Source organism: Peromyscus eremicus, chromosome 2 (genome assembly GCF_949786415.1).
Source record: "Peromyscus eremicus chromosome 2, PerEre_H2_v1, whole genome shotgun sequence".
Taxonomy (NCBI): Eukaryota; Metazoa; Chordata; class Mammalia; order Rodentia; family Cricetidae; genus Peromyscus; species Peromyscus eremicus.
In genome coordinates, this window is record NC_081417.1 from 152,622,570 (window position 1) to 152,647,889 (window position 25,320).

The following is a 25,320-nucleotide window of genomic DNA, read 5'->3' on the forward strand; positions in this document are numbered from 1 at the left end:
TCATTTTCTCATCTGTCAAATGGGCATGCTGTTACCTACTTTGCAGGGTTCAAAGCGAAATCATAGGTGTCTGACCCGGAGCACATGCTTAATAAACAGGCAGCATATCCTCGCAGGCCAGGCTTCTCCCTCAAGGGAGTTACCTAGTCAGCTTAGGCCAACCTGGCAGGCTGCCTGGAGTTGGTGTGACTGGAGTAGGCTGGGGCCCAAGAGGGGAGAGGGAATGAGGAGGATCTGGGGTGAGTGGAAGCCCTTGGTTGGGGTTGGAAAGGGATCCCCATGAGCATCGCTGAGCTCAGCCAACCAGAGGACTACAGGACCATCATGGCCCTGTGGTTTGGGAAGACGTTGGAGAATGGGCCTCTGTCAAGTTTGGGGGCCTGCTGTCCTGGTGGGGACTCACCAGGCAGAGAGGCCAATGACTCATACTCTGGTCTCCCTCCGTAGGGTTCAGAGGGTCCCCAGGGCAAACTCCATCCCAGGAACAGGACACAGGAGTCCCGCTGTCCAGAAAGACAGACTATGGGACAGAGAGAGCAGTTCCTCTGAGGGAGCCCCTGGCCACAGTGGTGGCCTTCGCTGTAGCCCTCAGCACACGTGGATGAGGCGGGGGGCACATGAGGAGCACACGACTGTGGTCCAGAAGACTAAGCCCAAAGCTGCTTCTGTACAGAGCCAAGGGTGGCTGACTTATCCCAGTGGGCGGGGCCACCTGGTGCAGCCATTTGCCACAGGTGCCGGGAGCCTCTTTGGGGAGGCTGGCTTCCAGGGAGGCAGCACCAGGGGCCGTGTGCCCAGGCTGCTGCTCACTTGTTTCTCGATTTCCCTGTGCTGCTGGGAAAGAGCCCCCTTCACTCCATCTGCTCTGTCTCCTCCCAAGTGGCTGCAGGCTAATTCTCTTGCTCCCGAGAAACACTCTGGGTGCAGGTGGCAACCACGGTGACTAACGGGCTGGGACCCAGAGCCCTGATGAATAGCTGTAAGCACTGAGTAGCTCTGAAGCAAGTGAGAGGAGTCTGGGGGGCTGGTCTTCAGATTCACCCAGGGACCAGGCAGATGAAGGCTGGTAGGGTGGCCCTGCAGCATGAAGAGTGTAAGTTAGATATTGTGGAGAACTGTCTGGGTGGTTAGGCTGACAGTCTGATTGGGGAGCTTTGGTAGAAAGGCAGGAAACATCCTTGATAAGCAGAGGGATGGAGGGGACCTCTAGATGACACCCCTTTCCTGGAAGGATCATAATGGTCTTCAGGTTGCCATGGTAACAAGAGGGCTGTCACTCCTGTAGCCTGAGGGAGAGGGAGCGGGTCCAAGAAAGGGCCTCAACATTGAGTGAAAGGAGTAGGGGGTACGCTGTGAAAGAAATGGAGTGTCCGCACACGGCTCCCTTGGGAGAGGCATCCAAAAAAGCAAGCATTAGCAGTCCCCTGGGCTGTCCCCTGCCCCACCCTACATGGCCGTGTGTTTTTCCAGTCACCAAGGCCGTGATGTAGCCAGGTCCCTGCTGGGCTAAGAGCAGTCTGTGATTTCACCCTGGGCTGGTTCATTACCTGACGTCTCTATGGCAACCAGCCCATGACATCATGGGGGAGAAGGAGACTTTGGTAGAGGTGCCTGGGTCCCAGATGGGATTGGTGTCAGGCAGGCAGGGGAGGGGCTGGAGCCAGGGGCCACCAGCCCACCCCCACCTCAGCAAATGTCTGGTGTCACTGCTGTCCTGGCTCCCCCTTCTCATCCTTCTCACTCCCTGCTCCGCAGCTGGAGAGCTCACAGCTTCCAGGGGGGCCCAGGGAGTCCAGAAGCATCCCAGCACCCATCCAGGTCCCCAGCACCACCCTGTAGCTAGTCAGATGCTGGCTTTGTGCAGCGTGCAGGATTCCAGAACACTCGGTGTTTCTCAAGTTTTTGTTTTTTGGTGTGTGCGTGTGTGGTGGTAGTGTATGTGTGTGTGTGGGGTGTGTGTGTGTAGTGTGTGTGGTGTATGTGTGGTGTGTGTGTATGCTGTGTGTATGTCTATAGTGTGTATGTATGTGTGATGCGTCTGTCTGTGTGTGTGGTGTGTCTCTGTGTGTGTGGCATATGTGTGTATGGTGTATGTGTGTGTGGTGTGTATGTGTGGTATGTGTGTGTGTGTGGCGTGTGGTATGTGTGTATGGTGTCTATAGTGTGTGTGTGGTGTGTCTCTGTGTGTGTGTATGGTGTGTATGGTGTGTGTGTGTTGTGTGGTGTGTCTCTGTGTGTGTGGCGTATGTGTGTATGGTGTATGTGTTTGTGGTGTGTATGTGTGGTATGTGTGTGCGTGTGGCGTGTGGTATGTGTGTATGGTGTCTATAGTGTGTGTGTGGTGTGTGTGTCTGTGTGTGTGTATGGTGTGTGTGTGCGTGCATGCGTGCATGTATGTGTGTGTGGTGTTGCTGTGTATTCTAGCCTGACTTGGAACACATCATGTATTCCAGACTGGCTTCAGACTCCCGATCCTTCTGCCTCAGTCTCCAGTGCTGGGTCACAGCATGAATCATGAGCTCTAGTCACAGCTTTCAAACTTTAAAAAAAAATTAAATAATTTGAAAAAGCTGACAGTGGTGGTGCATGCCTTTAATCCCAGTACTCAGGAGGCAGAGCCAGGCGGATCTCTGTGAGTTCGAGGACAGTCTGGTCTACAGAGAGATCCAGGACAACCACCAAAGTTACACAGAGAAACCCTGTCTCAAAAAAACAAAACAAACAAACAAAAAAAAAAAGGAAAGAAAAAAGAAAAAAAATTTATATGTGTTTTGCCTGCATGTATGCCTGCACATCCTGTCTGTCTCTAGTGCCCATAGAGGTCAGGGAAGGACATTAGATACCCTGGAATTGGAGTTACAGGTGGTTGTGAGTTGCCATGTAGGTGCTGGGAATCGAACCCAGGTCCTCTGGGAGAGCAGCCAGGGCTCTTAAACACTAGGCTACCTCTCCAGCCCCTAATTTTCTTCTTTTTTATATTTACTTGTCTGTTGTGTGTTTGTGTGTGGGTGTGTGCATGTGACATTACATGTGTGATGGTCATAGACAAACTGGGAGTCAGCTCTCGCCTGTCGCCTATGGCTCCCCGGGATGGAACCCAGATCAGCGGGCTTGGCAGCAGGCACCTTTAACCCACTGAGACATCTTGCTAGTTGAGCTTTCAAACTGTTATTTTTGAACCTTGTGGTGAATGAGAATGCCCCCATAGAATGCCCTCATCTATTTGAATACTTGGTCCCTAGTTAGTGGAACTGTTTGGGAAGGATTAGGAGGTGTGGCCTTGCTGGAGGAGGCGTGTCACTGGGGACAGGATTGGAGGTTTCAGAAGTTCATGCTGTTCCCAATTCTCTCTCCTCTCTCTCTCTCTCTCTCTCTCTCTCTCTCTCTCTCTCTCTCTCTCTCTCTCTCTCTCTCGGCTTTGTGCTTGTGGATCAGGATGTGAGCTCTCAGCCATGGTGGCAGTGCCACACCTGCCTGCCTGTTGCCGTGCTCTCCACCATGATGGTCATGGACTCACCCTCTGAAACCATCATCTCCCACTTCACTGTTTCTTCTATAAGGTGCCTTAGTCATGGTATCTTAGTACCACAATAGAAAAGTAACTAAGACAGACCTGTAGGAACAAATATATTGTGCATTTTGACCCAGTGTTGTGCACACCTAGAAAATTCTGACCTGTGTGAATTCACACACACACACACACACACACACACACACGCACGCACGTGCAAGCACTCGCGTGTGACACACAGAAGCTTCATGACACAGGACTGAGTGAATCTCGGGGTGCCTCTGGCTCTGATGCTTTCCAGTCTATTCTGTTCAGGACTTATTTTATTTTTTAAATAGCTCTAGTGAAAAGAGGGCTGAGGATGTAGTTCAGTGGTAGAACACTTCCCAGCATGCATACGGCCCCGGTTTTGATCTCCGGCTGGAGATCATTCAGATAAATGAAGAAGTAAGTAAGCAGTAAATAAATGAAAAACAAACCCGATGAACGGCTTGCATGACCACTGAAGGACGTGGCCCCTGAATGACCACTGAAGGATGTGGCCCCTGAATGACCACTGAAGGACGTGGCCCCTGCATGACCACTGAAGGACGTGGCCCCTGCATGACCACTGAAGGACGTGGCCCTGCATGACCACTGAAGGACGTGGCCCCTGAATGACCACTGAAGGACGTGGCCCCTGCATGACCACTGAGTCCTTCCTTTGTAGAGTTGGGAGGTACTGGAGCCCAGACAAGAGCAACATTAACTTGGGGTCACACAGCCAGGATTGGCACGCAGCAGGCTGTGCTGGGGATGGCAGAGAACGAGCACACGGTTCAGCCCTCAGTCTCAGAACCCACGCGGTCCTCTGTGCCCTGCCCTCCCCATGTCTAGGTCACTTTGGGGCAGGAGAGGACACTGACTCTCACCTTGCCCTCCTCTCCTATAGTGTCCCAGACAGCCTGGCTCCAGCCTCCTGGCCTTGGCCCATGCATTCCAGCCTTGGGGCAGGTCCCAGATCCTCTGGCCTCTTTCAGGATGTAATTTGGCTGAAAACCCTCCCTCACCTTGAATGCAAGCCTGTCCTCATCTCCCTTCCTCCAGCCAGGCTGGCTGTGCCTGCGCTGTGAGCTCTGAGGACCCCTTTCTCCCCTGACCTGTTGGGGTCTGGAGTGGAGTGTGGCTGGAGACAGAACCCAGCTCTTCTGACTTGTCTGGGGAACTCCAGCCACACTCCACTCCAGATCCTCAAAAACATTTTTTTTTAATTAAAAAAAAATTATACTAGTGTGGTGGCACACACCTTTAATCCCAGCACTTGGGAGACAGTGTCAGGTAGATCTCTGTGAGTTCAAGTCCAGCCTGATCTACCTAGAAAGTTCCAGGCTGGCCAGGGCTACATAGTGAGAGCCTGTTTCAAAAAAATTATAAAGTAAAAATAATTACAATAGTGGGCACATTGGCACAGACCTAGAGTGCCAGCTGCTTAGTAGGCAGAGGCAGGAAGTTCAAAGACAGCTTGGGTTACATAGAAAACCTCTGTCTCAAAGATGGAGGAAGAAGAGGAGAAAGAATCAGAAGCTTTTCATTTATTTGTTGATTTTATTTATTAATTTAGAGATAAAGTCTTGGTTTTTCAAGACAGGGTCTCTCTGTGTAGCTCTGGCTACAAGTCCTGGAACTTCCTCTGTAGACCAGGCTGGCATTGAACTCACAGAGATCCACCTGCCTCTGCCTTCCAAGTGTTGGGATTAAAGGCGTGCTCCACCACCGCCCAGCTTTTCTTTTCTTTTCTTTTCTTTCTTTTCTTTTTTTTTTTTTAAGAGATAAAGTCTTATGTAGCTGAGGCTAGCCTCAAACTCGCTACATATCCAGGGATGACCTTGAACTTCTGTATTCACCTCCAGAATGCTGGGATTACAGATGTGTGCTGAACATTGAACCCAGGACTTCATACGTGTTAGGCAAATACTCCACCCTCTGAGCTATGTCTCCAACACCAACCTTTTCTTTCTTTTTTTCTTTCTTTTTTTAAAAGTATACAATCAATAAGATCCTTTGTATCTGAGGCTGGTCTCCAACTCCTGGGATTCAATGATTCTCCTACTTTGCCCTCATAGCTGGGACCTTGGGTGTGAATTATAACCCACACTTGACTATACTACTGTTTTTTGTATGTTAATTTTGTATACTGCATCTTTACTGATTAGTTTTGAAGAGGCTTAACATTAGTATAGCCATGACAGGCTATAGACTAACAATATTGGGACTAGGCCTCACCATTACAATAAACAGAAAAAGCCACAAACTACCCTGCGGGAGACGAATCAGAATCGAGACAAACAAGTACTAGATGCTCCAGAACATTAAGGATAGCTTACATCACTTGTATATAGGTCGCCAATTTCCTTGCAGCAACGCCAGTACCAATCCCTGTTTGACGAGACTTCCGTGCCCCGTTCCTGCCCAATCAGTTCAACCCCCATCTGAATCTGGAATTCCCCTACCTCCCCCACTCCATCCTTTACTTCTTAAAAACCCTGCCATAACTGATCTCAGGGCTCTCCCTGATCCAACTACTGTGTCAGAATGGGTGGAGAGCCCAAGCTCGAGCTTACAATAAAGGCTCTTCACTTTGCATATAAACTCAGATTCCTGGTGATCTCTGGGGGGCTCATGATTCGGGCATAACAAGTTTATCAGTTCAACTATTTTTTTTTCTGGCAGAACCTTTAGTTTTTCTTTTTTATTTCTTTCCTCTTTGATTTTTTCGAGATAGGGTTTCTCTGTGTGACAGTTCTGTCTATCCTGGAACTTGCTCTGTAAACCAGGCTGGCTTCAAACTCACATAGATCCACCTGCCTCTGCCTCCCAAATGCTGGGATTAAAGGTGTGCCCTACCACTGCTCAGCTGTCTTTAGTTTTTCTACATGTAAAACAGGGATAGCTTGACTTCCTCCTTTTCAGTTCAGATGCCCCTATTTCCTCTTCCTGCCTTATTGCTATGGGTAAGTTGGGGTTTTTGTTTTTTGTTTTTTATTTCTGTTTTAATTTCTTCTGTCGTTTTATTTCCAGATCTGTTCACAAGTGCCCACAAAGACTGCCCCAGGCCCCAGGGCACAGACCTCCTGAATCGGGATCTGCCCTCCAGCTATCCACCTGCCACTGTTCCAGACCATGTCGCTGGCAAGGTAATTGGCCATTCATCACCCTCCTCCTGCCTGCCCTGGCTCCAGCTGCTCTTTTATCTCCCTAAGGCAAGCAGAAACCAATTGCCAACTCCAATTTCTCCCTGGGCACTAGGGGCACCTAAGGGCTTAGAGTTCAGTTGGATGAGGGTCTGCACTGGGCTGGGTATCAGGGACTGAGCCGAACTTATCTAGAAAACACAATACCATCCCAAAGGTCTTCCTGTCCACATGAACCCAGCCTTGTAGACGGCAGGTTCTGCTACCAGCCCAGAACTGCTTAGCAACTGGCAACAGCTTCTCGAGAGTGAAAGCAGGGGGTTCTCCACCTAGATCAGGAAGGTGTATGTAGCAAGGGGTTCTAGTGTAGTGAAGAGTCCTGGTGTATCAAGGGATCTCAGTACATAATTTGCATATTTGCCCAGGGATGTGGCTTGAACCTGCCAATTGATTTTTTAAGATTTATTTATTTTTAATTTATGTGTATGAGTGTTTGCCTTCATGTGTCTGTGTTCACCACTTGTGTGCAGTACCTGTGGAGACCAGAAGAGGGCATTGGATCCCCTGGGACTGGAGGTACAGATGATTGTGAGCTGCCTTGTGGGTGCTGGGAACTGAACCCAGGTCCTCTGGAAAAACAACAAATGCTCTCAACTACTGAGCCATCTCCCTCCAGCCTCAAGATGCTGCTTTTTATTTTTTGTTTCATCATTATTATTATTTATTTATTTATTTTTTGAGACAGCGTTTCACTGTGTCAGGCTGGCTGGTCTGGAACTCACCAGTTAGGACAGGCTGTCCTTGAACTCACAGAGATCCTCCTGTCTCTGCCTCCCGAGTGCTGGGATCAAAGGTGTGCGCCACCATGCCAGCTCGGTCGTTGTTTTGTAAGCACACTGAGCCTGAGCCTGAGCCTGAATTATGCTGGTGATGCTTTACCACCGCCTGTTGCTATGGCAACATCACCATTTTTCAGAAAGAAAAAATTCTCTTTCTGGGTTAAGTCTCTAGTCTCAAGCTTGAAAGACAGATAGTTCAGTGATTAAGAGAATGTGTTGCGGGTTGGGGATTTAGCTCAGTAGTAGAGCGCTTGCCTAGCAAGCGCAAGGCCCTGGGTTCGATCCTCAGCTAAAAAAAGAGAATGTATTGCTGTTACAGAGGACCTGAGTTCAGTTCCCAGCACCCACACTGGGTAGATCACAACCACCTATAACTCCAGCTCCAGCTTTTCTGGCCTCTTCGGGCACCTGCACTCATGTGCACAGACACACAAGCACACAGACACACACAGAGACACACACAGACACACACACCGAGGCAGGCACCTACACACACACACACACACACACACACACACACACACACACACACACACTCACATGCAATTTAAAAAGTCCCTAGTCTCCAGGTAACAGGAAATAGTGAAAGTATACTCTGGCCTAGGTCAGACCTATTATCTGCACCAATCCCCTCTCCTCCCAAGGCCACTGTACCCCACTTCCTTTTCTGGGTGCTAGGGGCCAGCAGGGCATGGGTAGACCTTGATCTGTCTCTCAGAGCACCACAAGGTGGAGCCACCCTACCCTGCAGGACTTGGCCATGATGTTCCAGCCCTGACTGCTCCCCTTTCTCCTCTTGCTTCAGGACAAGCAGATGGATTTCTGTTGGGATCCCTGGCAGGTCAGTGTGCTTGCTCTCCTGCAGTCCTGCCAGCCCAGGGAGGGAAGTCTTGTGGGAATGGATAGGATCTCCCTACCTTTCTATGCCTGGTCCCTGGCCACCACCTAAGGATGAGTGGGTGGTAACAATGGTCTGCGGGGACGCGCAGGGGGAGGGGGCAATGTCCTCTGGCTGGCTGTCCTTCCCAACTATCCTTTTTTTTTTTTTTTTTTTTTTCTACAGAGGTGCTTCCAGACCACCAACGGCTACGTATCTGACTCTAGAGCCTGCACCAGCAACTACAGCGTGGCTGCCCTGGCCACCTCATCCCTTGTGGGTAGGTCCCCACAACTCCCCTCCAACCCTTAGAGATTGTAGGCTCCTCCCCAGACATGCGCTGAGGGGAGGTAAAGGGTCACAATCACGCTGCGTGTAACGTTTTCTAATTGCCAGACTTCAGGCTGGGTTCCTCTCCCCGGAGCTGACTTGCTGGGTTTTCAGGCCCTGGGGATGCCTCAGAGGGAGGTGTGCATGCAGTTTTTGGGTGTCTGACTGCGTGGTCTCCCACGTCACCTTGGGTCTTGTTCCCTAGAAGCAGAGCCTGAGGTGGGGACTGTGTCCCCCGGGGGGATTGCTCTTAGGTGGGTCCCTGAGGAGTAAAGGAAGCAGGGGAGGCTGAGTGAAGACTTGGTTACAGTTGTGTTCCCTCCCCGCCTCAACCCACCGGGAGCTCTGCAGCACGGTAGCCCGAAGGAAGACCGTGTGTCTGGACTTCAGTGTTCAGTTGTCTGTGAGGAAGACTATGCCACCTTGAGGGCACGAGGCTGCACTCGAAGCTGTGATAGTTCTCTGAAGTGGGTGTGGGAGGGAGCCGGGAGAGGCTCACCCAGGTGGCTAGGAGAAGGCACGCAAGCGGGCAGGGGACCCACGCTGCTCTTCTTGGCCGTAGATGGCCCTCAGCCCAGTCTACCTGGCCACTGGGCCCTCCAGTCCCCTCTTACAGCTTCTCCCCACACCACCCCAGATCCTTTCAGGTTCCCACAGGACCTGGCTGCCTCCCTCCACCCCTGTCTCTGCAGCTTCCCCTACCTGAAATACCTGCCACCCACCTCCCCCTGTCCTCAAGCGCCTGAGAAACACCACCTCTCCCAAAGGACTCTGTAGTCCAGGACCCCACCTGGGAGAGCAGGTCTCCCCTTCTTTCTCATCTCCACCACTCCCAAGTCCCTGGTCCCTTGTGCCTGTGGATGTCTCACTCGTCCTTGGAACCCGCATTCCCCGGGGCCTCATGTCTGCGTGGCTCTCAGGACCCTGGGGATGCCCAGCTCTGTCCCCGCCTCCATTTAGTGAAGCTGATCCTGAGACCTCTCCATCACCTTCCACACACAGCCAGTCAAGTCACACGCTTCCCCAGCTCTTCTCCTGATGTCTAGACCTGGCCTGCCTCTTGCTGGGTCCCTGCAATGGCCCCGAATTGTCCCCCATCTCCCCTCTCCACCCTTGAACTTCCATCTTTCAATTGGGATGCTGTTTCCAAGGAACAGATCTAATCTCTGTGTCTGTCTGTCTGTCCATTGCTGGGCGGACAACAGAGCTGTCACCTTGGCTCTCCAGCCTCAGTCTGGCCCCTGCAGGGCTCCCAGCCTCTTGTCCCTGTGTCACCTTTGATTGTACTGGTATTATGCCAGCTTTTCTGTGCCTTTAATCCCATCTGACCTATGAAACAGCCTGGCTCCCATCTCTCCCATCACAGTAGGCCTTCAGAGCCCAGCTCCAGGCCTCTTCCTCCGGGTAGCACTCCCTGAGTGCTCCGCACCAGAGTCTCACTCCGCAGAGCTGGGGACACAGGGCAACTCCCTCGGGACTGTCCATTCATGAGAGGAGGGTGCAGAGTCTGAGAGGAACTGAAGGTCACAGCCAGTGTGAGAAAGGAGTAACTGGGTTGGAAACCTGGTCCAGATTCACTAAGACATTGGGGAGGAGGGCGGGGCATACAAATGGGTGAGACATGTAAATGAAGTAGGGCCATAATCCTGGGGAGGGCGCAGGGCAGGATGTGGGTTGTGGGAGGCAAAGCTCCCCCTGGTCATGGGTACGGGGAACCGAGAGGTGCGGGTCTATAGATCGGGGCGGTTGAGATACAGAACATGGGGTGTCTGAGGTTTTGGGGTGCCGTGAACTGGCATGGTCACCCGACAGCCATTCATGACCTCACAGGGGTGGTACAAAGCATCAAGGACCACATCACAAAGCCCACAGCCATGGCTCGCGGCCGAGTGGCCCACCTCATCGAGTGGAAAGGCTGGAGCGCCCAGCAGTCGGGCTGGGGGCTGTCCCCAGCAGAAGATGAACACTATTGTTGTCTCCCGGACGAGCTACGAGAGGCCCGCTTTGCTGCAGGTGAGCGGGGTGGGGGGTGGGGGTGGGGGTGGTGGGGGGGTGGTGGGTGGGGTGCTAGGTGGCTTTCTTCTTCGCCTGGGTAGAGGGGACAGTCCAGAGAGGCCTGTGGAGGTATAGAGTGCCCCCTTCCCACCCACCGTCACGGAGCCTGATCTTGCTGTACCCTCAGGTGTCGCTGAGCAGTTTGCTATCACAGAGGCCACTCTGAGTGCCTGGTCCTCCCTGGATGACGAAGAACTGCAGCCAGAGGACAGTACCCAGGGTGCCTTCCAGCTCCAAGGTACAGCTGGGGATACCGAGGCAGGGTGGGGGCAGAGGAGCGCTGAGGGTGGTGCCCAGGTCTCTCAGGCGGGCTCCTTCTCTCCCCACCCCGTTTCTCCATGGCTTAGCTTCTTCCTCAGTAACCTGGGACTGACAGTCCTGGCCTGCACATTTCCAGGGAGTGCCCTGAGCAAAAAGGAAAGTCTGGCTGTGGTGTGGCTTGAGCTGGCACTAGGTGCATTGTGGGTACTGCTTCCCCAAACCTGGGTCCTGGAGAAGCTTACATTGACATACCTCACTTGATTCTCCCTATTACCAGGAGGGGAGGGGACAGAGGACCAGAAGGAGCACCCATAGTTCCAAGACTCACTCCCTGCTCTTGGCTACTCTGCTCCCTGTCATGGGGAGACAACTAAGCTCAGAGAGGTTTGGAGACCTGCCTGGGGTCACACAGCTTAGCAGTGAGTGACCTACAGGGCTCCTGACCCTTGCCTGGCCTCCCACATCCAGGGAGGTAGGACACAGGATGCAGGATTCCATCTCTCCTCTGTACCCCCTTTTTGGTATTCTAGACCTGGAGAGCATCTACCTTCAGGACAGCCTCCTGAGTGGTCCTTCCCAGGACGACAGTCTCCTAGCCTGCTCCCCTGGCCTCACCCTTGATGACGGCTGGCCCTCACCGGAGGAGCCCCCTAGCCCCACCCAGCAGCACCGGCAGCGGCTGCCAGCGGCTCAGGGGCCTGACAGTGGAGCCCACTTGCACGGCTCCCTGCCCTCAGTGGACAGTGGCTCTCTCTCAGAAGAGGAGGATGAAGTGTTTTACAACTGAGGCAAGCTGGCCAGTCCAGTGTCTGCACACCTTGCTGGGAGGCCAGTGCTAGCCCGGCACTGGGCATCTCTTGACTCCTTGGGACAAACACAGGGTGGAATGTGGCGGGGATGGTAGCCATCACTCCTGTGGACCACTCAGTGCCTCCGTGGACCTGCCCTCAACAGTGGGAGCCCCTGCTTTGTGTGCTTGGCCTCTCCAGGGCCTCTGCCCTCGGCCTGCTCCTGGACTCTAAGCAGACACCAGGGCAACCAGCCCCAGGAGAGCTGACAGTCAGGCCCCCAGGAGGACGCCATGGAAAGAGTGGGAGGGTCATTTGGAGGGGGCCCGGGGAGCCAGCCTTGACTTGGGCTCAGCCCGTCCCCACTCACTCTGTGCGTCTGTCCCATGGAAGGTGGGACTGCTTCTTCTGGTCAAGCTGTTCCTCAACTTGCTAACGTCTCTGGAGGGTCTGTGTCCCTCCCCTCCTACCTGGTTCCTCTGTGACCCCAGCCAAGAGAACCCACGTTCCCCCTCCCCCTCCCCTTCACCTCCCACAGGGTTCTCTGGTGACATTAAAGTAATGTGCTCATCCTGGATGAAGTTGACCTGGTCTCCGGGGGAAGGCATGTTGCTGAGCCCTGGATGAGGGTCTGAGGGGTTAGGGGGGACTCTTACCTCCAACACACAAACTCCTGAGAGGCCTCAAAGGAGGAGGCCCAGGGTATCTTCTTGTCCCCCAAAAGCCACACCCAGAGACCCCATTTTACCAGCGGAACCACAGCCAGGGAAACTGAGTCTGGAAGGCAGAACCTCACCCCCAAGGTCCTGTTATATGTGAGGCCAAGTGTCATAAGACCTAGTAGGGACCTGCTCTTCCCTACACCTCCCTGCTAAGGTGTGGAGGCTGAAGAGCCCCAGGCCCAGCCTGCGATGCCCTTGTGAGCACCAGATGCCCCAAGAGCTTAACCTAGGCCAACACTAGAACCCAAGGGGCCAAACGCATACTCTTGAGGGAGGGATAACAGGAGTGAACCGTGGCTCTGGGCCTCAGCTTTATTTTTCTCAGGAGTTACTGCTGGGGAATAGATAATCTCAGAAGGTACATCCACCAGGGTGAGATTTTTTTCTTTCCTTTGTCCCCTGGGGGGGGGGCATAATGAAGGTGGAGCCCTGTTCAGGCTGGAAGAGCCGCCTGCTGCACTGAGGGGCTGAGCTGGGCTGGAGGGGCGGGGTAGGGAGAGAAGAGGGGTGGGGCAGGAAGCAGGCAGCCGGGTCCTTTTTCCAATCCCCAGGTTGGCTCACTTGGGGGCTGGTGGGTTGATCAAGGTGGAAATCGCTTTCTTCAGCTACAGCAGAGAAAAGGGAATTGAGGTTGAGGGGGAGGAGGGCGGATTAGAAGGGACGGAGACAGCTCTGGCCTCCATCACCGAGAGCACCCTCAATGTCCAGCCTGTCGGTTTAGAGCTGGTGCCTACCCCATGACATAAGGGACCCTGAATGCAGACAGTGGCAGGCTCAGTGGCCACTGTAATCCAAGGAGCAGTGTACATCAGAGTTCTGCGTAGCTCCCAATCTTTGAAAGGGGGAATGTTGGTGCCCCCCACCCCCACCTCTGCTTTGCCCGCCCTCAAGACCCTAGTACCTCTACCCAGGACACAGAGCCCACAGCTCTGCCCCGTGACGTCACGAACAGCGTCTGAAGGGTCAGCAGCTCAAAGAGGCTGTGTGTCTGGAGGGGAAGTTGACAGGAAATGATGGAGTCAGGGAACACCCCTGTCCTCACCTACCCTTCTCTGTGCCAGGTGAGTGGAAGAAGAGTCCAGCCTGCAATGTCTGGTCTGACCACTAGGTGGTAGCCAGACTCCATGCAAGAAGGGCGTCATGCCCTGGCAGAAAACTTGGGGCCATAGCCAGGTCCCTAGGCTGCTTCATTCCCTACCCCCCCACAAGTGCCTGCTCTGAGAAGCTAGGTAATCTGCCAGCTGCCACAAAGGATGAAGGTGAGGGTCCTCAAATTAGGATCCCTGTGTGATGCTTAAATTTAAATATATATATATTGTTTTGTTGTGTTTTCAGAAAGGGTCTCTCTCTATAGTCCTGGCAGTCTCAGACTTGCTGTGTAGACCAGGCTGGCCTCAAACTCAGAGACCCTCCTGCCTCCGCCTCTGCTTCCTAAGTACTGGGATTAAAGGCATTTGCTACCACGCCCAGCTTTTTTTTTTTTTTAAATTTATGTGTGTGGGTATTTGCCTGCATGTATGCCTGCATACCACGTGAGTGCAGTGCCCCTAGGGGCCAGAAGAGGGTGTTGAATCCAGTAGGACTGGAGTTATAGACAGCTGTGAGCTGCCATGTGGTTGCTGGGAATTGAACCTTTGACCTCTGGAAGAGCAGCCAGTGTTCCCAAAGCTGAGTCGTCTCTCCAGCTCCGTGGGATGCTTCTTACTAACACTGCTTCTACCCAGAATCATGTGTTTCCCAAAGCTCTCTCACTTCCCTGTGTCCTCTGCATTGCCTCAGCAACCCTGGGGGTGAGGAACTCATCTGCAGGTGAAAAGTTTGCATGTGTGTGTATGCGTTTGCGTGTGTGTGTGTGTGTGTGTGTGTGTGTGTGTGTGTGTGTGTGTGTATGTGTGTATGCGCGTGTGTGCGTGTGTGCACGCGCGCGCGTGTGTGCATGTGCGCATGTGTGTGTGTGTGCCTGCATGTTCGCAAGTGGTGTGTGTGTGTGTGTGTGTGTGTGTGTGTGTGTGTGTGTGTAAAACACTGCTCAGCGGGAGGAGGTGGAGCCCGAATTCCCCCGTCAGGTTCTCCCTCTCCACCCACTTTTTCTAATTCTCCCTTACCTGATACAGGGAGGTCTCTGGGGACAATTGCAGGGTCACTGGCTGTGTGGGGCAGCCACTAGCCAAGATGTCCTGGAGAAGGCGCTGAGAATCGGGGGAAAGATAATGGAGACCTGAGCCAGCCTACAGTTCCCAGGCTCCTGCTCTCTAAACTCCTCTCTTCCTTCATAGCCCTGCTCACACCCCCCACCCTGTCCCCACACCTGGCAGAGGAACCCACCTGTTGGCCTGGAGCCCAGGAAGCTGGCTCAGTCTGGAGGGCTTGCACCAAGTGAGTCCTTTCCACAATGCCCACCAGGGTCTGAGACTCTAGGAAATGCAGAGGGAGGGACACGTTATGAATGCAGAAGTCACATTATCTTAGCACCTACTATGTGCCAAGAATATGCTGGGTGCTTGTTTTAAAGACTTATTTTTATTTTATGTGCATGAGTGTTTTGCATATATATATATATATATATATATATATATATATATATATATATGTATATTATCTCCACTGTGTATACTGTGTGCCTGGTCCCCACAGAGGCCAGAAGAGGATGCCAGAGTTTCCAGAACTAGAGTTAAGCACAAATGTAAGTTGCCACGAGAGTGCTGGGAACCAAGGTCAGGTCCTTCATGGACAGCAATGCTCTTAACCAAGGTGCTCTTTCTTTAACCTCATGCTGGGTGTTCTTATGTCTCAGAGGAAATTTACAGAATTTCCTGCCTCTTAGGACACTTATCACCCGTTTACAGACGAAGCACAGGCTGAGAGGCACAGAGGGGTTCTGTCCTGTCTACAGAAATTCAATTTTAGACATGGCTATTTGGCAGCTGTGAATGGCTGCATCATCTTTGACTAGAATCCTGGGAGTCGTTCCTAGGCTGCTTTACAAGCACCTTCTCATCTCTAAACATGGCACAAAGCTAGAAGGTAGCATGGTTATTATGTCCATTTCATCCACGAATAAACGAAAGCACAAGAGAAGCTAAGTGACTTTTCCCAGGTCACATGGCAGAGCCTAGATTCAGCGGCAGATCCAATTCCCTGCTTACCCTTTGCTGCCCTTACACTCAGAGGGAATCCCCATCCATCCTCCCAGGAACCCTCCCCCATTCCAGCTGAGTACCTCTGGTCTCCACCAAGGGGTACTGAGCCACATCTGTGGAGGTCACAACCTTGACTACCTCCTCCAGGGGCATGTCGTTGGCCAGTGTGGTGAGGGTACAGTTCATGAAGTGTTCCACAGTCACAGGGTAGGAACTGTGGGCAGAGGGAGGCATGCATCAGACCCTGCATGGCAGTGCTAGTCTTCAGGAAGAGGCAGGGAACCTTGCTGGGAAGGACCCAAGTGTGATAATATTTATTTTCAACCTAACAAGATCTAGAATCACGAGGCCTCAGCAAAAGAGGTCAAAAAAGGTGTCAGCTGAGGTAGGAAGACCTACCCTAAATGTGGGCAGAACTGTCCCATGAGCGATGGTCCTGAACTTAATACATAAGAAAAAGTGAGCTGAGCACTGTTTCCCCGAAGTGTCTCACATTCCTGCCGCCATGCCTTCCCCCGCCATGATGGACTGCACTCTCAAACTGTGAGCTGGAATAAAGCCTTCCTTCATGAATTTGATTTTCTCAGGTGTTTTATTGTACCAAGGAGAAAAGCAACAAATCCTTTTGGTTTCTGCGTGCAAAATGTCAGGGCTCCTAGGGTGAGTGAAAGGTAGGATCCTGCACCAGGAAGAAACATAGAAACCGGCTTCCTGGTGGGCACATTCTGCACCCTCGGCTGCCAGCACTAGCTTCAATGGGGGCTGTATCACTTAGCAGAATTCTGCTCCAGAGAATTTCTTTTGGTTTTGTTGGCTTTTCACACCTGAGAGAATTTTAGTTTTTGAGAACATGAAAAAAGTCACACCCACGTGTCAGCCGAGATACCGGGTTTGGAGCTGGACGGCAGCTTGTATGAGCTTCGAGCTAGACGACCCAGGACACAAAGGGCCTTGAGCCTCTAGCCCTGCTGCTTTGGGACCCTGGCTGCAGTCTGGTGGCGGGAGGGCCTCAAACCCCATCTGCATCCCAGCTCCTGACCACCCAGCTTGGAGAGCAGAGCAAGAGAGGGAGGAGAGAGGCCTCACTTAGCAATGTTCAAGCTCCATGTGAGCTGAAGCAAGACAGACAGTTGTCTGAACCCTGGCTTCCTCTCCAAGCACATGAGGCTCTGAGGAGATTGGTGGCCAGAGAGTGGCCTGAGAACAACTGAACTTATTTTTTGGGGGGTCCCTTAACTCCCAGACTATCCCGGACATCCCATTAGCCAACCCGAGGCTCACCCAGTCTTGCGGCCACGAATCCACGGCAGGTATGGTAGTTTCTTGGCCATGATGGTGCCATCATAGAAAGAGGGCTGACAGTTCTGGGAGACAGCGTTGGCCGCCAGCACTGCCATCAGCACGGGCAGAGCATGAACAATCTGGCCAGTCAGCTCAAAGGCCAACAGCGCCGTGGAGATGGTGTGGGTCACCGCCCCCGAGAAGGCAGCAGCACCTGCAGCAATGGAACCATGGTAGGCAACCCAGGCCAGGAGCCAGGCTCACCCAGAGGGCAAGGTGGGCATAGTGTGACCGTGGCTAGTGTCAGCAATATCCAGAGGGCACATACTGGAAACTGCTAGAAATGCCGAGGCATGGCAAGAAAAAAGGGATACAGAGGGTGTAGGGAATGTCGGGGGGCGGGGGGAGTGGGGAGACAGAGCTAAGAGAGAGCTGGGAGGTTCAGAGAATGATGGGGCCCGGGGAGTGGGAGGCACATTGTATAGTTCATTCTATGCTGTAGACAGACATCAGCCCCTTCAGCCATATTCGAGCCCACGGGGTCTTCCTACTTGCTCAGCCCAGGTCCACTCACCTGCCAGAGCATAGCCTCCAGGCATGATGGGGTTGATCTCACCTCCAGCCACAATGCCCTCTGGGAAGGCGATAGACAGGGCCTCTCCTAAGAGGCGCCCGATGGCAGCTCCTGCCACAGACTCAGAGTGAAGGGGCAGTCAGGCTGACCAGACCCCCAAGACCCTCGAACCCTGCCCCATATTCAGTACCACCCTGGGAGAAAGATGGTGTGCGGGAACCACGGTTATGCCCCATGCCCCTGAATCCCTGGAATTCAGACTCACCAATGATGAATATGGGCATGAAGTACCCAGCAGGCATGGGTATCGTGGTGGCCAGAATCAGCATCCAGAACTGTGCCAGGGACGGGAGAAGAGACCAGAGGGCAGGAGTTACAGGCAATAGGGTCAGGAGTGAACAAGGGAGGAACTGGATGGAAGTGGAAAGTTCCCAGAGGAAATGATGCCTGAAGCACCGTCTGGAGTTACAGACAACACAAAACAGGCAAAGTAACCAAGCCCTAGTAAAGTGCCCACTGTGTGCTTGGCACGTGCTAAGTCGTTCACTTTCTCACCCTTAGCCTGCCCTTTGGGTAGAAAGAGTAACTACCCCATCGCTGCTTCTTTTTTTAAAATGTGTGTGCAAATTTGTATGTGTGTATATACGTGGAGGCCAGAGGACAAGCGCAGATGTCATGTCATGTTCACAAAGCTGCTCATCTCCTTTGAGACAGAGTCTCTCACTGGCCTGGAGTTTATCCATCAGGCTAGGCAGATAATCAACAAGGATCCCTTGGATCCCCCAGAGCCCACGGCTCCAGTGCTGGGATTAGAGGTGTGCCACCACGTCCACCTTTTTATGTGGGAGCTAGAGTGGGCCTCAGGGCCTCACACTTTTGAGGCCAACACTCTATTAACTGAGACATCTCCTCAGCCCCACTTCATGGAAAAGATAAAGAAACTGAGTTAAAAATAGAAGAGGAATCTGAGGTTGGGGAAGCCGATGTGACTTGTGTAGGAGCATAATGAGTCAGGTTCAGATCAGGGACCTGGTTGGAAGTGGACAGAGCTCCAGGATCCAGCTGTGGAATCAGCCCCATCCTACCCCGGATCTGCAGACACAAGGGACCCACCTTCATGACCAGGAAGAAGGCCAGAGTTCCAAAGATGGTGAACTGTGGGTGGTACCATTCAAACCACAGGTTCTGGGGATCTGGCTCCTCTGGCCAGGGTGGGGATGAGTTCCGGGTCATCAATGCCCACGAGTTGTTGTCAAACAGAGAGTGCAAATGCTCCGCCATGGACAGCTGGGACAGAGGGAGTGGTGGATCAGCATGTCCCCATCTGTCCCCTCACCCACCTGAGCCTCAACTACTCTACTCCTTCCTAGCTGAGGACCCTGAGGACGGGGCTCTGCCATTGCTGAGCTACAACCTCGTCCTCTGAAAAACAACCCATAGGGATCTTCTTTGGAGAGTTGTGGGGGATGAATGAGATGATGTACACAGAGGAGATGCCAAATGGGGCTCACCACCACCCCCTAGCTCAGCGCCCCTTACCCGGGAAGCCATGAAGCGGCCCACACCAGGCGGATAGGTGATGGAGGCCAGGATCAGGGAGGCCAGAGCTGCGTACAAGGGCTTGCTGGGAGAGAAAGGGAGTTCCAGTTTGCCTCCCGTCTTCCTCCCCCCAATGTGGGGGAGCATCGCAACTCCTTATCAGAGGCAAGCCCACAACACCAGGGGTCACAATGGGGAAAGAACTTTGGGGGAGGGCAGGGGCAGAGATACTGACAGACCCCTCTAGAAATGAGTGGAGGAGCCCTGGAGAAGGGGTGTGGCAAGGGGGAGGGCAGAGTGAGGATTTGGGACAGAGGGAGACAGACTAGCCAGGCCAGGGCGGGGATTGGCCTTGTGAGGTCAGGAGGGAGGAAAAGGAACTCCAAGATGGGAGACAGGAGGTTCAGGGAGGAGAGGGGACCATGACTGACGGGACTGGTTTCCAGTAAGTGGGTAAGAGGTGTGAGACTTGGCAGGGTGGGTATTGGTGAGGATACGGGACACTGTGAGTGAGGTGTTCCGTAGAAAGTACTTAAGGGACAGATGGGTAAGATACTAACTCCGGTGGGAGGGCTTTCTGTGGAGGGTTGGGAGTGGGTCCTCCCTGCAGGCCTTCACCCACCTGGTAGCCAGCAGTTTGGAGGTGTACGGATTTGTCTTGATGAAGCGGAGAAAATTCCGCTGACAGAATAGGTAGGCGCAGCTCAGGACACCGCAGATGGCCCTGGAGGTGGCGATGAGGGTGAATCCAGAGCTGCCCCAGTTCATGCCTGGGGGAGCCCAGTTGGGCTGTCGGGGCCTGAGACTCCACTTACCCCAGGGCCACAAAGAAGAAGATTTCAGGCAGGTCAAAGGGTACATCCACTCGGAAACTGGTCTTGTAGATGGAGGTGATGGTCTCTGGGGGAGGGTGGGAGTGGGGGGTCTGAGGTCACACTCCTCCCCACCCAAAGTGTCTCCCAGAGTACCTCATACAAGGGAGGTAGCACAACACCCCGAGATCAAACGTCTCTGGCTTTGAGGATCTGACAACCTGAGCTCACCATTCAGCCAGCCTTAGCTTTCTCCCCTTAGAGCCTTTCTCCCAACCCACACTGTCGGTCCGCTTCTGTCCAGCAAGCAGGAAGGTCTAGTAACTAAGATTCCCCAAGAAGGGCTGGGTGGTGGTGACACACATTTTTTTGTTTGTTTGTTTGTTTTGTTTTTTGTTTTTTGAGACAGGGTTTCTCTGTGTAGCTTTGCGCCTTTCCTGGAACTCACTTGGTAGTCCAGGCTGGCCTCGAACTCACAGAGATCCACCTGGCTCTGCCTCCTGAGTGCTGGGATTAAAGGCGTGCGCCACCACCGCCCGGCTGGTGACACACATTTTTAATCCCAGTTAGGTCTCTCTGAATTCAAGGTCAGCCTGGTCTACAGAGCAAATTCCAGGACAGGTTCCAAAGCTACACAGAGAAACCCTGTCTCGAAAAACCAGAAAGGAAAAAAAAAAAAAGAAAGAAAGAAAAGAAAAGAAAAAATCCCCAAGAAAACTCAACATCTGACAGGGAGACTCGGTAGCAGGAACTCTCGACACATCAGAATGATTCTCTACATATGCATGTGTCCTCAGGCCTGTCTCAGCTTCTCCCTGAGTTGTGGCCCTTCTGTAGTTTTGACCAAAAATATAAGTCAATTCATTTTTCCATTTCTGTATCTACCATGTTATTTTCTCTTGAGGTGGGGGAGTGTTTGGGCACAGAGCATACGTTATGTGTGTGCTCTGGTAACAATTCAGTGACCAAGAATGGACCAGGTCTTCATCCACTAGATCCTGTTTTGGGACACGATAGCTAAAACATCAAGGTCCAAAGGAGTCACTTGTAGTGTCCCCCTCAAAGACCTCGTGGGGAATCGAGAGGTCTCCGGTCCTGTCACACTTCCTTCTGCCAAGAGGAACTTTTCAGTATCTTCCAACTTTGACTGTTTTGTGTATTCTGCTCAGAGAACATCCCTCCAGTGTTACCCAAAACCATAACAAGCAAATTGATTCACAAACATATGGGTGTGCACATGCACACAAGTTCTCTCTCTCTCTCTCTCTCTCTCTCTCTCTCTCTCTCTCTCTCTCTCTCTCTCTCTCTCCACTCTCAAGTTTTCTTAGTACAGGTAAGCATTCAAACCCAAGGCTAGACTTTATGGCCAGATGCTCCAGAAACCAAGGTGGTGGAGAAGGAGGAAAAAGGGGAAGGAAGGGTGGGTGGAGAGGGAAAGGAGAAGATGATGGGGTGTGAAGTCACAGAAAAGGGAGGATAGAGACGAGGTCCCCATTCGGGGCTCACCCTGCTCACTGTTGAAGACCGCCAGGAGGCGGAACATGAAGGCCCCGCAGGTGGCAGCGAAGAAGCCCCTCCAGTAATTCCAGACGGAGAAGTGAGAGGACATGACCTCAATGCTGAACAGGACACCTAGGGGACACACAGCTCAGAAGGACCCCTATCCCCTGGCTGCAGGATGTGGGGGTCACATTCTTCCTGACCCTCCCAGACCTGCTGTCTCACTGCCTGGACAGCCAAAGGCTCTATTGCTTCAAACCCACATGAGCTCAAAGGGGGTCTACAGGCCTGGATACCCCACCCCACCCACCCTGGGGTGGGTGTACACATGGCTGTGCACATGCCAGGATCAGGAGCCAGCTCGTGGTGGTGGTGGGAGGGGACGGGGCGCCTGGGCACGCCAGGGAGTTCGAGGCGGAAGGAGCTACAAGGTGGAGGGGGTGCGGGAGCTCTCACCACTGAAGGGGGCTGCGAAGACTGTGGCCACGCCCACCGCAGCTGCAGCCGCCAGCATTTCAATTTCCTTGGCCTTGTTCTGGGGAACACGGAACTCTGGGTTCAGAACCAGCTCCGTTCCTCTTCTAATCTCAAAGGGGCTCTTTCTTGTACACCTCACCTCAGATTCCCCGATGGTCTTGGTGCGCACACGGCCCAGGTAAGCAGCAATCATCACACTCAGGTGCACGAAGGGGCCCTGCAGGGGGCGGGAGAGAGCATCATTGATGCCGAGGGTCCATGTCCTGGGGAAGCTGAGGCCCCCCTCCCCATGTTGTTCCTCTTCCTCCTTAAGGCCCCAGGGAATGGGAGCCACAAGCCTGGCCTAAAGACAAAGTAGCGGGGCTGGAGAGACGGCTCAGAGGTTAAGAGAACTGACTGCTCTTCCAGAGGTCCTGAGTTCAATTCCCAGCACCCACATGGTGGCTCACAACCATCTATAATGAGATCTGGTGCCCTCTTCTGGCCTGCAGTCATACATGCTGTATACATAATAATAATAAATAAATCTTAAAAAAAAAAAAGCCCAAGTGGCATCCTCATTCACACCCATGTACTAGGCGAACCCCAAACCCCAGGGCTCTCCTGAGATGCATCTTGTCACACTTGGGGACTGAGCTGAGCTGTGCTTCAGAGGCACGGAGGAAAAGAAGGAAGGCAGGTGGTTGGTTCCCCTTGTTCTTACCACTTTGCCCAGGAATATGGTACTGCCTGTTGCCAGGGTGCAGGAGAGGCCCACCACCTTCGCCCCAAAGTTCTTGATGTCTAGGTAATCCTCCAGGACCACACCGGACAGCATGGTCTTCAGCTCTGGGAGTCCAGACCCTGGGGCAAGGTAAAGACAAGGTATTCTCTCTCTCTCTCTTCTCTCTCTCTCTCTCTCTCTCTCTCTCTCTCTCTCTCTCTCCTCATCCAAGTACTAACCGATCCTAACCCTGCTTAGCAAGATCAGAGGCATCAGGTGCATTCGGGGCAGTATGGCTCTCTCTCTCTCAACAAGGTCTCACTGTGCACCCCAGGATAGCCTGGAACTGGCAGTCATTCTCCTGCTTCTGCTTCCCATACCCAGCACAGACTAAGCTTAGTGCCGCAATGCACACAGCACTTGCTGGCACCATCCTCGGGACCTCACACACCCTGCGAGCGGGATGTGTAACTTCAGCTGTCAAGAGAGGTAGTCGAGGGTCTGAGTGGGGCCTTGAAGGCTACAGCAGCAGGGAGGGGACCCAGGGTTGTCAGGGTATCACCAGCGACACTTGGGAGATCCTCCTGGTCCATCAGCCCAGCCCTGACATCATGGACTGTGTTCCTGCAGGTGACCAACCGTCACCATTTTTTTCTATCCTAGAGGAGCCTACAGAAGTCAAGCCAAGACAGTGATGATCCGGGTCCCCTGCTGTCCCTCTCCTGTGTAACTTTGGGTAGGTGGCCTGGCTCTTCCAAGCCTGCTTCCTCAGCACTAACAATAGCATGTCACTGTTTCTTGTCCTCCCTCCTCAGAAGCCTCACAGGATGTGAAAACATTTGGACCCATGGGGACTGCAGGACAACGCAGCCTGGCCAGAGACCGGGTGACCATGACTCACCTCCAGAGAAGGGCGTGATGCTCTGTGAGAAGCCGGAGGAGAAGGACAGGAGGGCCACAGGGTACACAGTCCAGGAGAGATACCGGAGCAGGTGGCCGTCCCCAACTTCCCTGTACAGCCACTTGTGTGCTGGAGATGCCCAGTTGTGAGGGAGCCACCCAGAGCCTTTACAGCCCTGGGGACAGACACTACAGTGCCCACTTACACACCAGGGAAGGGCCCACAGCCACCCAGTCAGGGGAGGGCAACCTGGTCTCTAGGTCCATAATCTCATTTTTCCAGTTTCCTACTTGTGGGACTTTAGCTAAGTAACTTGACTGAGCCTCAGTTTCCCCTCTGTCCAGTAGCCAGTCATTGCGCCCTCCCCAACCCTGGGTCCCTGAAAGACCAAAGGAGGCCTAGTGGGGACTTGATAAGACAGTGTGATGCCTCACCAGGGCAGCCCAGAAGTGAGAACCCCACTGAGCAGGCAGCATGGGGGGAGGGGAGAAAGATGAGGACAGTAGCCAGAAGTTAAGGCTCCTAGAAGCATCAGGCTCTCTTCCCCATTGTGCAGGTGAGATGGCTGAGGCCCAGAGAGGGGAAGGAACCTTGCCAGGGTCACACAGCCGGTGAGATACAAAGCCAGCATCAGCTCAAGGCCTGGCTACCCACAGCCCTGCCCTACCCCGCTGCCCCTGGCTGTCCAGCTGGCATCCCAAGCCTAATGCAGGATTCCTATTGCCCCGAGGGGGTGTGCATGCCATGCCAGGGAGGCCTCACCTCTGACCACACGCCCGATAGCGAAGTTCATGGCGTAGCTGATGAGAGCCATGAGCACCCCGAGGGCCATCAGGAAGTACCAGTCCTCACCCACGCGGAACAGGCGCTTTTTCAGCCACTCCAGGCCCCCTGGGCAGGACACTGGGGTCACAGCTCCTTCCCTGGGGGCTGCTCAGGCTTTGGGCAGGGAGGGCAAGCTAGGGGCCTGGAGCTGGAGTCTGGGGTGAAGAGGAGGGACTCTGCCGCAGGAAGGGGCTGAGCAGGATATGTAGAAAGTAAAGTGACACTGTGGGTGTCTTTGGTCCTGTCCCTCCACTTCTGGGGCCTTACAGAAGGTTGGTCAAGGTGGCAGAGGAGAATAAGCGGCCTGACACTACACCTCTTACTGATATCCCATCAGGGTCTACGCAACCGTGAAGGGCAGCAAGGACCTAGTGCAGCCCCCAGGGCTTGTGGGCCCACCTGTACTTCAGGTCCCCAGGCATGCCCTTGGCCACGGCCTGTCAGCCCAGCCTAGAAGCTGGCCCTCTCTGGCTGTGGGCATCAGCACCTGGGCCTGAACTCTGCCACTTTCTGGGGTCCCTGATTTCTCTGCCCCCTAACAATAAGGATGGTCAGGTTCTCAGCACACAGTCAAAAGTGAAGCGAGTGATCTTGATCTAGGGTCAGGGACACCCCAAGGGGGCTTCCTGGGGAAGGGGACGGGGGTGGCAAGGGGTGACGGAGCTCTCACCTCTGATGCCTCGGCGGATGCGTGGACATGGACCCCACAGCTCTTGCAGAGCCACCAGCTTCCCGGAGGAGCCTTCACGCAGCCCCACCAGTTCCTCCATCCGCCCTGTGGTAACAGGTGGACAACTGCTTAGTGACAGGCACCGTGTGCCTGTGTCCCATGTCTAGGTTCACCCAGTACTCCGCCTTCCGAGCCGAAGGCAGAGCTGTTTGCTCTTGGGTGGGAGGGGGGGTTGCTCGTGAGTGGGGAGTTATCAGGAGGGTTCAAGTTTCTCCACAAAGGCTCCGTACCTGGGTGGTGCCTATATGCTGCATGTATGGACTGGAACTTCTCAATTCCATCCAT

At 53.4% G+C, this 25,320-nt stretch overlaps 2 protein-coding genes across 2 annotated transcripts; one reads left to right on the forward strand and one right to left on the reverse strand.

The window, feature by feature from the left end:
* Positions 1-6,497: 6,497 nt before the first annotated feature.
* On the forward strand, positions 6,498-12,408 carry Fam131c (family with sequence similarity 131 member C). The gene is made up of 7 exons (XM_059255903.1): positions 6,498-6,501; positions 6,569-6,684; positions 8,326-8,361; positions 8,584-8,677; positions 10,558-10,740; positions 10,910-11,020; positions 11,574-12,408. The coding sequence occupies exons 1-7, from the start codon at positions 6,498-6,500 to the stop codon at positions 11,828-11,830; spliced, it is 801 nt and encodes a 266-aa protein (XP_059111886.1). The 3' UTR covers positions 11,831-12,408.
* Positions 12,409-12,965: 557 nt separating this feature from the next.
* LOC131904913 (chloride channel protein ClC-Ka) lies at positions 12,966-25,320 on the reverse strand. The gene is made up of 20 exons (XM_059255904.1): positions 25,266-25,320; positions 24,976-25,080; positions 24,243-24,371; positions 23,481-23,609; positions 22,580-22,719; positions 22,016-22,093; positions 21,856-21,934; positions 21,406-21,531; positions 19,903-19,987; positions 19,710-19,811; positions 19,088-19,172; positions 18,662-18,835; positions 17,814-17,883; positions 17,549-17,659; positions 16,975-17,188; positions 15,774-15,907; positions 14,879-14,967; positions 14,659-14,742; positions 13,455-13,541; positions 12,966-13,158 (listed from the first exon to the last, which is right to left on the reverse strand). The coding sequence occupies exons 1-20, from the start codon at positions 25,318-25,320 to the stop codon at positions 13,111-13,113; spliced, it is 2,124 nt and encodes a 707-aa protein (XP_059111887.1). The 3' UTR covers positions 12,966-13,110.

Excerpts from the sequence above, each read along its gene's own strand:
- Fam131c (XM_059255903.1), top strand. Across the intron at positions 8,678-10,557 it reads GGCCACCTCATCCCTTGTGG|GGGTGGTACAAAGCATCAAG; the intron begins GTAGGTCCCCAC and ends ATGACCTCACAG. Across the intron at positions 10,741-10,909 it reads AGAGGCCCGCTTTGCTGCAG|GTGTCGCTGAGCAGTTTGCT; the intron begins GTGAGCGGGGTG and ends CTGTACCCTCAG.
- LOC131904913 (XM_059255904.1), bottom strand. The coding sequence starts at position 25,320 with ATGGATGGAATTGAGAAGTTCCAGTCCATACATGCAGCATATAGGCAC. Across the intron at positions 17,884-18,661 it reads CCTTCTTCCTGGTCATGAAG|TTCTGGATGCTGATTCTGGC; the intron begins GTGGGTCCCTTG and ends TCCCTGGCACAG. Across the intron at positions 15,908-16,974 it reads ATTCGTGGCCGCAAGACTGG|TTCCTACCCTGTGACTGTGG; the intron begins GTGAGCCTCGGG and ends CTCTGCCCACAG.